Source organism: Heterocephalus glaber, unplaced genomic scaffold (assembly GCF_053883595.1).
Source record: "Heterocephalus glaber isolate CG9 unplaced genomic scaffold, H.glaber_assembly_v1.0 deba00001472, whole genome shotgun sequence".
NCBI classification, from domain to species: domain Eukaryota; kingdom Metazoa; phylum Chordata; class Mammalia; order Rodentia; family Bathyergidae; genus Heterocephalus; species Heterocephalus glaber.
The window spans coordinates 48,093,556-48,109,476 of NW_028258315.1; the positions used below are offsets into that span (position 1 = coordinate 48,093,556).

At 40.0% G+C, this 15,921-nt stretch overlaps 1 protein-coding gene across 4 annotated transcripts in view; it reads right to left on the reverse strand.

The window, feature by feature from the left end:
* The window catches only part of Tafa4 (TAFA chemokine like family member 4), a 256,609-nt gene that overhangs the window by 154,420 nt on the left and 86,268 nt on the right, over positions 1 to 15,921 (reverse strand). For 2 of the 4 annotated variants that reach the window (XM_087182003.1, XM_087182004.1), the window contains 3 exons: positions 6,648 to 6,691; positions 6,493 to 6,558; positions 3,025 to 5,321 (listed from right to left, as the gene is read on the reverse strand). The exons of the other annotated variants lie outside the window; for them this stretch is intronic. In XM_087182003.1, coding sequence (XP_087038129.1) covers positions 5,307 to 5,321; positions 6,493 to 6,558; positions 6,648 to 6,691 — 125 coding nt within the window. In that variant the 3' untranslated portion in view covers positions 3,025 to 5,306. Of the gene's footprint in view, positions 1 to 3,024; positions 5,322 to 6,492; positions 6,559 to 6,647; positions 6,692 to 15,921 lie in introns of those variants that run through there. 4 annotated transcript variants of the gene reach the window in all.

Below are 15,921 nucleotides of genomic sequence, written 5' to 3' on the forward strand. Positions count from 1 at the left end.
GAAATCACTTGGTCATAAAATCCACATTAATTTCCCAGGTGTGCAGCATGTTTTGGAAACATTTATCACCTATGTGGCAGTACCTGCTTTGAACTTGTCCTCCAAAGGTTAAGCAAAATCCATGCAGAACTCACTCATCAAACATTTTAAATCCTTACTTTATTTCAAAAACTAATGCTGGGGATGGCATTAGAAAAGAAATTCTACTGCAGCTAATTGATGTCACTCATGTAGTACTTACTGTATTTGCTTTTTATATAATGCACATTTAATCCTCATAACTATGCTTTAAAAGTGAGTGTTATTATACCTCCATTTTATAGTTGAGAAGTTTTCACAGCTATTAAATAACAGGACCAAGGTTTGGACATGAGAAGTCTTGCCCCAGTGCCTATGATATTAGCTGCCATACTACACTGCCTGGCCACATCTCCAGGAATCAGTCTCCTCATTCTTAAGTGGAACACCCAAAATTCATCTGTCCAGGATTTTCTGAGGCCCTATTCCACACATAGCTCTAATGGTAGGCCTGAGATTAGAGAAAATGAATCAGACAGCCATGTATCCACCAATAAAAAGGCATGGTTTCTCTCCTACTTTTTGGTCCTTTAGCCACAAGATGTAACTGGAGTTTCCTATGACCTATATGTCTTTCCCCCAGGACATAGATATCTTAAATCAATAAAGCAGAAACAGTAGTCTTTTCATTCTACCATACAGCTTTTTTGAGGCCCATGGTATGTCAACTCACCTTGGTAGCAACAACACTGAACATGGATTAAAATAAAAATGGATAGGCATACTGAATTGCATTCTTCCCTCCACCAGCCACCCCAATATTCTCTGCCCTTTTAACATTTCCCACATCCAGGATAAGTGGCTCTGACAATAACCTCTGTTGTCATCACCAGAGAAACTGAAACTGCAGTTCACCACTCCTGGCCCCGAGACATGGTCCCCAGTCCTCTGCCACATCCTCAGCCATGACTGATTTGGGGTAGCAACATGCACTGCACTGTTAGTGATGCATGGAATGAGGCTGCTTGTCTCCTTTCCACCTCATTAATTCACCCAACTTGATTCAATAGAATGATTCACCAAAGGAGAATAACAAATTTTTTTTAAAAAAAATACCTAGGAAGAAAAATAAAAACACTCCAAAATTTCTCCCTTAAATAAATGTCCTACTCTTAGCATAAGCTATCCTTCCAGAGAAATGGAGCAATAAATACTCCTGCTTATTAATATAATACATGCATAGTTTTCCATTATGTTTCTTTCCTTAGTTATTCTAGGAGAATTTTTGCTTAAAATTCTGTATTTCCTTTCCAGATCTCTTAATTACATTGGGCCAAAACATTGATCTAGAAGGTGGTAACTCACTGTGGCAGATTAAAGATGGTCACAAATGCTTTGACACTCCTTTGCTGGGAGATGAGGTCTGTGTCCCCTCTCTTTGAATCTGAACAGGCTCTGATAACTCTGAATAATATAATACCACAGAAGTGACATCATGTCAGCTTCCAGACCCAGGCTACAAGAAATAGACACCTGCCACTTCTTGGCTCCTGGGATCCTTGTTCTTGGTCTTAAGCCACCCTTAAGAAGCACAAACCCCCACTGGAGAAGAGGCCCTGGGACAACACAAAGAACCCTGGCTGAGCCCCACCTGCCCGGTAGATCCACCCAAGTAACAGAAATCTGAAGCCACTGCGAAGCCCAGGGTCAGCTGAATGCCACCTCGCAATGGAAATCCATGTGAGAAACCACCATCCAACCAAGCATGCCAGAATTCCTGACCCACAACTGTGACAAGATAAATGCTGTTTTAAGCTTTGAAGGAGCAATGGCAATAAAAAGCTGAAACACCAATAAACAAGTGAACAGCAATAAACAACTGAAAACGAGCCCAGCTCTCATTCACATTGTGTCACTCAGCCTCTGCTCCTCCAAAGGCTCCACTATGGAAGAATTTGCCAGGGTTCACCAGCCCTGGGCAGGATTATCCACTTTCTTGCCCTCCCCATTCTTCAGTCTTTCAAAATTGTTTTTTTCCTCCAAATTTATTGAGGTATGATTGACAAATTCACATAAGTTGAAGATAATGATATTCACACAATATGATAATATGATATTCCTATACACATATTCATATATTTATGTATATAATATTCATATACTATAAAATATATAGTGAATGCTTAAATTTTAAATATGTATTCCAGTAAAAGACATATTGCTATTAATGCCCCTCAAAGGACTCCCCCTTACTTAGGATACACTTACCCCATCATTCTGGTCACTTTCTGAAATAGTTTCAGAAAGTCCTCTTTTGTGAGTGTCTTCTTGTGCTGTCTCCACGTCCTAAATCAATGCAAAACTTTTATCTTTCATGGTCTTTTATCTTTAGGGAAGAGCCAGAAGCTGCACAGTGCCTGATCTGGTGAATAAGGTGAATGTGGACACAGTAACGTTTTTATGAGCCTGCCTTTCCATCGCATGGCACTTGGCAGCAGCATTGACAATATTTTTTCTCACACCTCATAAAGACACAGCAGAAGGCATCCAGAACTGCTTCAGAAAGTGGCAAGGATGGTGGGAAAAGTGTGCTCCAAGTGAGGGGGAGGATTCTGAAGAAGATTCATGGCAATGTGCTTTTTACTGTAATAATGTATTTTATTTAACTATTCACTGTATATTTCAATCACACCTCATGGAACAGAGGTTGGATCTATAGGACAGAGTGAGCAAATGCCACTACTTCTCAGGGGACCAAGAGACTTCCTGAGCTCAGACCCAGAGACTCTAATCAAATACAACTGGGAAAAAGGGGCAGGGACTCCAGAAATGTGTCTCTTCACAGCTCTCCTGGCCTTCTGAGAAATGAGGCTAAAGGCTACTCCTTTCAAATCCCTACATTAAGTCAGCCCCTGCTAGGTGAAGAAGATGGGAAGAAATGAAGAGTCAGTGCTAACTTGAGTCTTGAGACTGAGTAAGGCCAACACAGGACAGCAGGAGGAGCTGGTATGGAGGGAGATGACACTTCCATGCCATTTGATATCAGGGTCATGTAACCGAAGAGGAGTGACTGGTAGAATTAAGAGTTTGAAGGACTGACTGAGCCCAGCTCTCGTTCTGGCGCTGGCATTCCCCAGGACACTTGCATTTGGCCAATTCCAAGCCAAGTGAGCACTAGTCCTTTGCAGAGGCCTACAGACTGCAAGTAACTAGGCACACAGGGAGAAGTGACACCAACCCTCCCTGGCTACAGCCTTCAAGGCACATCCTCCAACCTGTTTCAGCTGGGCCTAAGGTGACACGCTCCCTCTCCTCACACTTGACACTATGGCTCATTCTCAACCAGTTCAGAACTGGGGAAGGGAGTATAACTCACCAGTCCCCCCAAGGCCCACTTAAAAGTTTTTAATTGAACTGGCCAAGCTTCAACTTTGGAAGAAAAGTCAATACACATGATGCAGTTCAGATTTCCTAGTCGTGAATCCTTAGTCACTGAAATTCATTAACAAAGATTTTAAGACATAATGATACCACCTCCACCTTAGCATCACCATCTATTAAGAGGCAAACAAACCAGCAATACTGAGACTTAAGGTGCTCATGAGCACTGGGGGAAGAAAAAGGAATAAAGGGGGGAAAAAAAACCTGCCTCGTTTCATATTCAAGATCAGACTATCAGACTAGTTAATCCTTTTGGATCTGCAAATCCTGTGTGTTTCCCAATAGTCTTCTGAAATAACTCCTCCTTAATAAACTCTTCTCCCTTCTACAGAAAACAGAGGGCTCTTCAAAAAAGGCAAAAGTACAATTGTGAGTCAGTTGAATCTTTTGTAGGAACATGGTGATAATGTACAAGGCACAGTGATTTCTGAATAACTAAATGATACTTTAATTTACAGTGTCAAACAGATGTAATGTTGGAGTGTCACAATGTTTATATCTCTATTAGCTTTGATTATTATTATCTAAGACAGAATTAAGGAAAAAACTTTTCCCCCTTCTAGTGTTCTAAAAATACATCTTCAAGTGTTAACAGGCATGAGTCTCTTGTGTTTTGAATACAGAAATAGTCTAACTCGATTATATCCATCTTCCTTCCACTCTTTCCATCTATTTGAATATTTTAAATGCATGATTATCATGTTTTATTACTCTTTTCTGGGATGCCCCACTTTTTCTCCACTCTGCCTACTAGAAGAGTCATCTTCATGAACCCCATGTAAATGCCATCTTTCCTTTGAGGTAGGGCTGGGAGGAAAAAGGGTTGAGCCCCTACCTTCTCTAGATTACTTCTATTCCTAATTCCTATCCTGCTTTTCATTTACACAACAAAATTAGCACCCTTCTGCCTTTTCCCCCAGTCTCTATCCCTTTGTTAACTATTTATTTTGATGCAACAAATATTTATTGCCTGCTTACCAGAGGCAAAGATGAGAGGGTATGGTATTCAAGAGCACAGAAGATTGCCCAGGAGGGTGGCACATTGTACCTGCAGGACTTTGGGCTGGCTGCTCAATCATCACGCCTCAGTTTCTTCACTGCTACACATAGAGAAAGTAACAGGACCTATACATCAAAGGTTGTTAAGTAAATTAATACTTGCAATGAACTTGGAACAGAGCCTAGAGCATAACAAGTCTCAATCAACCTTAAGTGATATCATTTCATTGTTTTATTGTTACTAAGCATATTCTTGAACTCTGGGAATACAGAAATAAATAAGGCACATGTCTATCTCACACTGATGTTACAAATGTTTACTGTCTACCGTGTGCTAGCTATTATTCAGGAGAACTATAAAAATTACTGCAAGGTGAAGCACAAGACAATAGATAAATAAACTGTCAGATAATTATGACATTGGATAAAGAATTATAAAGTAATGCATGAGAAGAGAAAGTGATATGGCAGGCAAGGTGATGCCTAGAGAGACATGTAAGCAAAGGTCTCCATGAAATAGGAGAGTTGCAGGCAGAAATGCTGCCCTGGGCAGAGGAAAGCAGCCCTGAGATGAGGATGTTCTCTGAGCAACAGCAAGGAGGCCAATGTGGCCCAAAGAGTGACCAGGAATGAGAGTGGCAGGTGATGATGTCAAGGGTGTAGCCAGGGAACAGGAGGGACAGGGCTTTGGAGGACTGCATATGACTAATGACTTTACTGCAGACCATGAGAAGCCTAAAGGGTCCCAAACTGACAGAGTTTTTCCCATTGTCAGGAGCTGTAGCTGGTTACTCTGACAGTTGTCAGAGCTCCCTGTGGGTAGGGGTCAGACCTCCGGATTCCAGGACTCACACAGAGTACTCCTAGGAGAAAGAGCAAATTTAGCATTAAAGCCTCACCAACTGTACAGATGATTTTAGCCTCTCATTTACCTCACTTTAGGGGGAAAAACCCAAAACTATCACCAAGCATCCACTAATACGTTATTCTCTCTAGTTTGGTTTTTATGCACAGTGTGTGTGTGTGTGTGTGTGTTTCTTTCTTTTCCTAACTTTCAAAGAAAGTTGACCAACAATTCCACCTTCACAGAAGTCCACTTAATAACCTTAAGCTTCTGGAACACAGTGTTGAAAAAAGGACCAAGCAGCATTCCACTGAGCTCTCTGAGAATCAATTGTAACTTCTTCACACAAAACCTCTGCATTTCACTTGTGGACATACACCAGTTCACTCTCACCTAACATACAAGTCTAACACTTTGATCCCAAACCCACAGCACAATGGCAATTCTAACAGGGAACAGTGGCTGGAGGGGCCCAAACACTGACAATGATAAGTAAATGATAAATAACAAATGACTCTATGAAAGTTAAGTAGGAAAGAGCAAAACTGAAGTCACAACAGAACCATGCTTGGCACTGCTACAAAACTCAAAATTCAATGTTTCTAAAGTAGCCAACCCCAAAGAGTTCAATTATTTTCTGTATCTTCTACTTTACTGAAAAAGGCAACAGTCCAACATAATCTAGATTGATTTCTACGCAACATGGTTAAAATCAGAAAAGTTTTGGTATGTGATAGCAACAACTTGATGTATTTTTGTACTCCAGACATAATGTGAAGGAAACTGGATTTCTAAAATGAAACCCAGCAAATTGCTCACAGAGTATGGCACGTCTCTGAAAATCAGCTTCTTATTTAACTGGATAAATGTTACAAGAGGGTGCATTCAAGCATTCCACATAAGAGTAAAATACAGTACAACCTAAGTCAAATGTACCAAGAAAAAAAGGCTAAGCTCAGTGCAGTACACACTTATTATGGAATAATATGGAGTAACTAAAAAGAACAAAACTGACAAACATGTATACCCATGAAACATAACTAAGGAAAACTGACAAAAGAGAAATAAATTGCCAAGTATCATCTAGAGTAGACGTTCTTTATATTAAATGACAAAAAGAGAGTATTCTATGCATACATACATACAGTCATGAAGAAAGACTAGAAAACAGATTCTGATTAAACGCTTACCTGATATTCCTTCTCCCCATCTTTCTTATTCCCAGAAAAATTTTTGTCCAAATTGGTTAGGTGGCCCTGTTTTGACCAATGAACAGAAGCAGACTTCAGTAGGCATGGCTTCCCCAGAGCTATTATTTTCCTGACAAAAAAAGGGCCAGACTCACCTGCCATGTATCTGTTTCCCTTTGCTCTTTCCTGTCTTTTCTACCTGGAATAAAGACATGACATCTAGAACGAGCAGCCATCTTGCCAGCAGGTGAAACAGAAATTTAAAACTAAGAAAGTGAGGCAGAAACAGTAGAATTTCTGAATGGTTGAACTACCTCTGCCTTATTCCCCCCAAGACTTCTTCTGAGGAAAAATAGACTGACCTGACTAGGCTTCTTGCGTGATACCATGCAGATGAAATAATCCTACCTGATTAATACCTCAGAGAGAGGGCAGTATTTACTCTTGAGGAGAAAGCTGAATAGGAGCAGAGTGGGAGGGGAAGACTGAGAAATTTGAGGCGACTTCATCTGTCTTTTTTAACATTTTAAAATAAAGTTTTATAATAACTTGTGTCATGCTTTAATGAATAAAACACAGGGTAATTCTGAGAGGCAATGTCTAATATAGCACAAAGGAATAAAACAAGCCACTGGGGTAGCTTCATGCAATATCATTCCCTAAAGATTAAAAGTGCCTCGAAATGCCTACCTTACCTGACAGACTTTCAGAGTCTTCCAGAAACTTCTCTTAACCTATATTTGGGCAACATTTTCCTGAGTTATAATCTTTTCTCTCGGGAGAAGGGTACTGAGGATTGAATTCAGGTCTCACACATGCTAGACAAGCTACCTAAGATAAGGTACTGTCTAAGGTACTAAGGTAAAGTAAGTTACTAAGGTAAGGTCAAGTCTGTCACTAAGCTACACTCCCAGCCCTTAAGCTATATTTTCAACCTATCAGACAGCCTTTTGGTAAAATCAGCTCTGTATGTTTAGCATATGTAGCAATAACCCTCACCCTCACATAGTCTTTAACCCTAGTAAGAATGGTACTGAAGCAAGAACACACCAAGCTGGAAAACATGCACTACAGGTTCTGCTTTTACTTCTAGGAGAAACCATTACAGAGAGAGGCATCCAACCCAAGTCAGAATTCCCACACTCCTATGAATAGAATAGTAACAATACATATGCTTCACTCATATCTAGGGAGATGCTGGCAGGAAGCATGGACAAAAACAAACCAAAACTGCCAGGGAAGTGCTGTGGCATGGAGGGGAAGAAAATGAGCTCTGGAGGGAAACTGAGGCAGCTGGAACATCAGCTCCCCCACCTGCTGGCTGAGGGACCTTGAGGGAGCTGTAGATAACAAAACAGACCTCCAGGATCAGGGAGCAGTCAAACAGGTTAACAGGTAAGGTACAGAATTGACCCCAGTGCTTGCTAATAACATTATACTAATAATTACTAATTAACCTCATCCCATGTTAGTAACATTCTTCATGAATTAAATTTAAATTTTATGAGCATTTCTTATCATTATATGTTTAAGGAGAAATTAGAAATTAGATCTCCTTTCATAATAGCAGTCATTTATTTTTACCAATGGGTCCAAACTCTCTAAACATTACTACATAGCAATTTCTGAAGACACAAAGCTATATGGTGGTACTAATGTCAAAGAGTACCACCAGCCTAAAGCACAACAGTCCCTCCTATCAAAGGAATGTCACAGATTCACTAGACAAATAAAGCCTACCTAGAACATTACAAACATGGAAAAACAATGACTGTCTCCTAGGTATGGAGCTAATGTGAAGAGAGAGAAAGCTAGAAACAAGGTAAGATGTCAGCTAATGAGGACCCATGCCTGGCAAGTTTCAATCACTCCAATAATATTCTTAATTGCCATCAGAATCATTTTGAATGACTGAAATTTAAAAGTCACTTTTAATAACTATAATTACTTTACTAATTTATCATAACCTAAAAGTTACATAGAAATACATTGTGAGACCTAAAACACACACATGCTATAGTTAAATGTTATTAGTTTTCCTTGATTGTTACAGCTTCTGAGATCAAGACCCCTCAGAAACAGTATTTTGTGTCAGCACTAAATAGCTTTGGAGCCTAACATTCTTTAAAAGAAGAACAGAGAGGGCGGAGAAAGTCACATTAGCTGAAGAACTGTGATATATGAAGTGCTGATTCTAGTTAAGAATGGCTGTAAGGACTAGGGCAAGACAATTTATCTCCATCATCCCGTCATCCAATCTTTTAATGACACCTGATTCTCCACCTGCTCCCCGAACAATACCCTGATTGAGACACTGCCTCCGATGAGAGTGTTCTGCTTTTCCTCCCCTCTGGGAGGCACCAGATCCAGTGCATGTTATCGGTGGAGATGATAGTGCCTCCATCTCCCCAGCTGCACATGGGATCATCACTCTAAGTGACCTGATTCATATGGAAGAGGGCATGCACACAGGAGCAAAATGCTCCGAGGAAGTTCCAGGCATCCTTTATACACACAGAGGACCACATCTCTCCCTGCTCTGAAGGGTATTAAGAATAGGACAGGGTCTATCAGCTTCTAGAATTTCTCTTTTGTTATTATTAATGCTAAAGTAGTGATTAACAATACTATAAGAACTTGCTATTTTAATGAACACCTATGTGAAACAAAAATGTTACTTGACTTTTTCAGCTGAGGCAAAAAGGAGAAATTATCCTTTTGTTTAGCAACTAAATTTTTTGTTGTTGTTCAACCAATTGAAAATTCTTCAACCTAACATAATGGGTTAGCACATATTCTAAGTGATATGTGTTTTGTGTGTGCCTGTGTTTAATGGATACACATCCACTAAGATGCCAGTAGAATCCTCATAGCAAACACTGTAGGCAGGCATAACTGCTGTCCCCATGTAACTGAAGAAATCAGTGTTCAGAGAGATTAAGCAACCTTGTTGTTTTGTTTTTGGTACCTCGGATCGAACTGGGGTCCTTGCGCTTGCGCAGCAGGCGGCGAAAGCACTGAGCTAAATCCCCAGCCCTTAAGTAACCTTCATAAGTCACACAGCTAGCCAGCACAGAACCAGTGCTTAATTTCCAGCAAGTTTGATCCCAGAGCCCAACCTCTTAACTATTTTGCTAGAAAGTTGACAAAGACACGTAAATCTTGAAATAAAATCTTCCAGTTATTTTTATCTATAATCGAAGCTCTCAAACTCAGTCACTTATACTGCAGGGTCAAGGTGGTCAACCAAAATGGGGGAAGTAGCCCAGTGGAGATAAAGAAAATGAAAAATATACTCATCTGCAAGGGCGGGGAGAACCAGCAGTCAGAAAAAAAACAACCCATGTTGCCCAAAATCTGGATTTTTTTTTTTTATGTGAAACTGATTTTTCAAGCAGTGATCCCAATTCAAAAAATAGTTCTTAAACATAATCATAAACATAATCCAAGCCAAACAAAACACTTTCATAGGCCTAAATTACCTGTGGGCCAAGCTGAGACCTCTGCTTCAAGCCAAACCTTAAACAAATTTGGATGGAAAGAAATATATCACTGGTAATAAATAATTGGTTATAGTCACATTTCACTGCAAACATATGCTTGAGCAGCTATGGAAAACTTGAATCTCACCTTCCCCAGAGACACTTAACCTGTTTTTTAATTCATGTCTTTGGCTTCATAGTTTTCCTCTGGTCAGGTAAGAAAATGACCTTGCTGGTTCTATTTATTATTTAACAAAACTCAGTCTCAAAATCCCTGTCATAATCCATAATAAAATAGAGAGAACAAAACTTAATCAGCTGTAAATGTACAGTAGTTAGCATTCACCACAAAATGCTAATAATATTTCCAGAATGCCATTTCTCTTCCTGGCCTTTTGACCAAGTTGGCTAATGGACTGAGACCCGGGAAATAATGAAAATAATTTAGGCTAAGAACTTCCCGGCCAGGAATCAACCTTGAAATGAACTGTACCTGTGCAGGGAAGCGGGCGCCAAGACCGCGGCCCATCAACCTGGTCTGTCAGGAGGGCTTCCCAAGCCAAGGGGGCACGAGGCACTCTCACCAAAGCTGACCCTCACGTTTCTAACGCCATTCATGTACTTAGCATCAGGTTTTCTTAAGCAAATACTACAAAATTAAAATGTTATGCCTAGTATATATGTAGGATGCTTGGATCCTACTGTTTTAAAGAATTCTCTAAAAGACAAAGGAAGTACTTATCTAGCACTTAGGTCCCTAACCTGATATGCTAATCACTGAGTTGTGACCTTAAAACTCACTGAAGAACAGAAATTATTTTCCAAAATATTTGTCCTAAAAGTTCTTTGTTTCAAAGAAGACATCTTGCACACAGCTTTTGGGACTATAAAATGTAATGGCCACTACAGTCGCGTGTCTGTTGTTTTATAACACTAAATATGCATCCTCCCTAGGACTCAGAAATGCCTCCCACCTATACATTTCAGGAAAATTTGTGAATAGGTCCACACAGGAACGTGGACGTGAACGATGTTATGGGTTAGATCTAAAATGTTCTCCAAAAGTCTCAGATGTTCAGAGTGGGGCTTTGGAAGTGAATGGATCATGGGGGTGCTATACTGACCAGTGAATTAATCCATTGATTGGTTCATAGCTCAATGTGCTATTAGAAGGTGGGGCTCGGTTAGAGGAAGTCAGTCATTGGAGGTATGCCTTTGGAGGATATGTCTCCTTCCTGACTCCTCCCTGCTCTTTCTGATTCCTGGCTGCTGTGGGGTGAGCAGCTTTCTTCTCTCATGCCTTTCCCCCATGCCTCTTCTGCCTTATAGCCACCAACAACAGACTAACCCTTTGAAACCATGAGCCAAACTAAATCTCTCCTTTAAGTTTCAGGTATTGGGTATTCTGTGATAGGAACAGGAAAATGACTAACACAAATGATCACCTATACTTTGTTATTGTTGTTTGGGTTTATCTCTGTTTTGTGATAATAAGAAGTTGAAGCCATCTAAGTATTCATCACTGTGGAATAAAGAAGTTACTGTGTTGAGCATTACTATGTAATATTCTAGAATATTACAGCATTAGTCACTACCAGATCTAACTCAGGAAAGCTTTCACACTTGTATGTTTAAAAGTTGAGATGATAGGCCATACAGAAATGTACTTTTAGGGGGCTGGGGATTTAGCTCAGTGGCACCACGCCTCCCTCGCAAGCACAAGGTCCAGAGTTCAATCCCCAGTACCAAAAGAAAATGTACTTTTGGGAAGAAAATACCATATTGTATTCAATATTGATTTCTTCAGTTAGTTTACCAAAACTATCACATTTTTCCAGGTACCTTCTAAAACAAAAACAAGACACCTGTGCCTACCCTTTAGAAACGCCTGCCCTGGAAAGAGGACAGGCTCCGATGATTTTCACACATAATAATAGTCTACAAAAGGTGTGTGTGTGCCCATGCAGGAAAGCGCCCAGGGCTCTGCCAAAGGATGTGGGAAGGGAAAGACATGCCGCTTGAACAGACATAGATGGGAGGGAGCCCACATCCACATCCTCAGAGACAACACCACAGCCCTGCTAGTTTTCAAACACTCACTTTCTTCTCTGTCCACAATGGAGAGAAAAGGGCATGAAGAGTCACCAAAACATCAAGCCATCTGTGATCTCCTTTTGGATTCTCACCGACTGGAAATGCAGTCTGAACTGACAGATGTGAGTACTGGAGATCTGATCACTGGACACAATGAGGGGCAGGGAGATGCTGCCACAAAAGGTTCACAAATGAACCCAAGCTGCTCACAAGCAAGCTCCAAGTCCCCATAGTACAATATTCTGCACTTGGCCAGGCATGGTGGCACGCTCATGTGATCCCAGTACTCTGAAAGGCCTAGGCAGGAGGATTGCAGATCTCAAGTTCAAGCCCAGCCTGGGAAACTCAGCAATGTAGTGAGATTCTGTCTCAAAAAAATTTTAAAACTTCACACCTGCCTGTGGCTAACCAGCCTTTCCTCTCCTGCCTTTCTGCAGCTGCCCCATATATATTCTCCACTGTTGATGCTGAGGTCATAATCACTTCTCTGGGATGAAACTGTTCTAGTGATGCCACCAGATGCCTGGGTCACCAGCATCTCCATTACCAAGTCAGGAGACTTGCTAAGGGCAGGTGGGCTAGGATAAGCTGGAAATATAGGAAGTCTGCATCTTCTTTAGGCAATAGTGAAATCTACCAACTTCTCAGACACACATTATAAATAAATAAAATATAATTCACAGGTTTGCAAAGGAAATTGGTTACAAAAAACTTGTAGAACTCAAAGAATTTGTAAATGCCACTTATGAAGTGAATCCAGTAAACGAGGACACAGTGTGTGTGTGTGTGTGTGTGTGTGTGTGTGCGCGCGCGCATGCGCGCGCAGATACGTTGCTGTTAATATAATTAGGCATTAGCAGCATGTAGACTGCATGCTGGTCCTCACAAGGATTTTGTTGTTTTACCCTAATTTACCATCTTTTTAAGATGTTCCTGAGGGTTTCCAGGCTAGCATATAATAGGACAAACAGAGTCTAGCTCTACTTCTTGGGAGCCTGAGCTTCAAATATGAGGTGTGGTCCAACAATACAGTGAATATATAGATATTTCAAAAATTAGCATCCAAAAAAATAAAATACCTAGGAATCAATCTAATGAAAGAAATCAAAGACCTGTACTCTGAAAATTACAGCACTTTGAAAAGAGTGATGAAGAGGATATCAGAAAAGGGAAAGACATTCCTTGCTCCTGGATAGGAAAAACCAATATAGTAAAAATGGCCATGCTTTCAAAACTGCTATATAGATTCAGTTCAATCCCAATTGAAATTCCAACAGCATACTTTACAGAACTTGAGAAAACAATTCAAAAATTCATTTGGAACAAGAAGAGACCTAGAATGGCAAAAGCAATTCTAGGCAACAAGAAAGGTAAGGGTTATCACAATCCCCAACTTGAAACTATACTACAAAGCTTCTGTGATAAAAACAGCATGGTACTGGAAAAGGAACACACCTGAGGACCAGTGGAACAGATTCGAACATGCAGAAACAACTCCAGACACACGCAGCCACCTCATCTTCGACAAAGGAGCCAAACACCCTAACTGGAGGAAAGACAGACTCTTTAATAAATGGTGTTTGGCAGGGGATTTAGCTCAGTGGTTTCACGGCCTGCTGCACAAGCACAAGGAACCGAGTTCAATCCCTGGTACCAAAAAATAAATAAATAAAAAATAAATGGTGCTGGAAAAATTGGGTTTCAACTTGCCAAAGATCAAAACTAGACCTATATCTCTCACCATACACTAAACTAAAATCTAAATAGATTAAAGATCTAAATATTAAAATAGAAACACTAAATTGGCTGGAAGAGAGATTAGGTAGAACTCTTAAAGACATTGGTGTAGAAAAAGATTTCAGGAACAAAACTTCAGTCTCATGTGAACTAGCACAAAGAATCAACAACTGAGATCTTATCTTATTAAAAAGCTTCTGCACAACAGGAGAAACCACCAACAGCATGAAGAGACAACCTGAAATATCAGAAAACATTTTAGTAGCTGTTCCTCAGACAAAGGTCTACTATCTAGAATATATAAAAAAAACTTTTAAAAAATCAGACCTCCCAAATTTAAAGACTCACTCCAAAAATGGGCATCTGAAATGAATAGGCAAAGAAGTAGAAATAGCAAATAAACATATGAAAAAATGACCAACATTCAAGAGATGAAAATGAAAACAACACTGAGATTCTACTTCCAAGAAAGAATGGCTGCTATTATGAAATCAACAAATGCTGGCAGGGCTGTGGGGAGAAAGGAACCCTTCTCCATTGTTGGCGGGAATGCAGACTGGTGCAACCATTGTGGAAATCAGTATGGAGATACCTTAAACAACTAGGACTAGAGGTCCCATTTGACCCAGCTATTCCCCTGCTGGATATCTTGCCAAAAGAATTTAAAGAATCATACCACAGAGATATATGTGTACCCATGTTTATTGTGGCACAGTTTGTAATAGCTAAAACTTGGAAACAGCCCAATTGCCCATCAACTGGACACTGGATAAAGAAGATGTGGTTTTTCTATAAAATGGAGTACCACTCAGCCATAAAGAATGAGAAACTAGAGGCATTTATAGCTAAATGGATGCACATTGAGGCCATACTCTGAAGTGAAATAAATAGGACACACATATGTAAATACCAAATAGTTTCTCTGGTGTAAGAAACTGAAAGTATAAATAAGGATCAAAATGTATAACAGATAATGTGAAATAGGAAGAAAAGGTCCAAAGGGGGGGGAGGGCGGTAGGGGAAAGGAAAGGGAAAGGAATAAATATGAGAAAAGGAAAAAACAGAAACAGATTCTTTGTAAATAGGGAAGGGTGGAGGGGGTGAATGGAAGTCAGGGGAATGGGGAAAAAAATATAAGAACTAAGATACGTCATGTAAAGATTCAAATTCCCAGTGATGAATGTCATCATATTGTATACTTACAATGTACCAATAAAATTAATGAATTTAAAAAAAAACAATGGGATACCCATAGTCAAAGAAAGGGAGAATATTTTGAAGGGAGTTAATGGCAATGTGTCTTTTACTTTGATAATTTTTATTTTTACTTAAACATTCACCATGTGCATCACCCCATCTATCACTATGCCACCTTCTGAGCCATCAGCAGCATGATCAAGTAGAGAGAGGACCACAGTCAGGGCCTGGAGCAGAGTAAAGTCGGTGAACCCCTTTGGGTAGAGCTATCTGAGCCAACTGGCTTCTCAGTGCTTCTAAAACCACCAGTGGCCAGGCTGGCTGACCAATTTATTACATCATGTCCTCATTAAGTCTCAAAGATGACTAGAACCTTAGAAGGAGATCATTAAGCTGGAGGCTTCCCACCTAAGAAGAGTTAGAAGACATGTTACTAATGAGAATGAAATTCACAGTGGAGCTCCAATCAGCCAGTACTTGCACTATTAGTAAAAAGTCAAAGTACTTTTAAATCAGTTTGCATTTTTTCCATCAAATGCCATCCAAATATGCTTGAAGAATGAGATATATATGGATGAAGACATTTTATTCCATCTAGTCAATTATTTGGACCAAGATGAATAAGACACTTTATGAATCTACTCCACCCATTGTAGTCCAAAATCTACATGCTGGGAACTTAACTATGCATCTCACTTCTATGTTTTGCAGCTATAGAAACTGAAGCTGAAAGAGTGAGTGATTTGTCACAAACTACTCAACTTGTTACTGCCCAGGTCTGGAAGAAAAGCCAGTCTCCTACCTTTAGAACTATGTGCTTCTCACTATTCAGAGTGGCACAGACACAGTCTGATTAAAGTATTACTGTCTGAAAGGCTGAATTGCTTATTACTTTTAATTTTTTATAAGTAAATGTTTG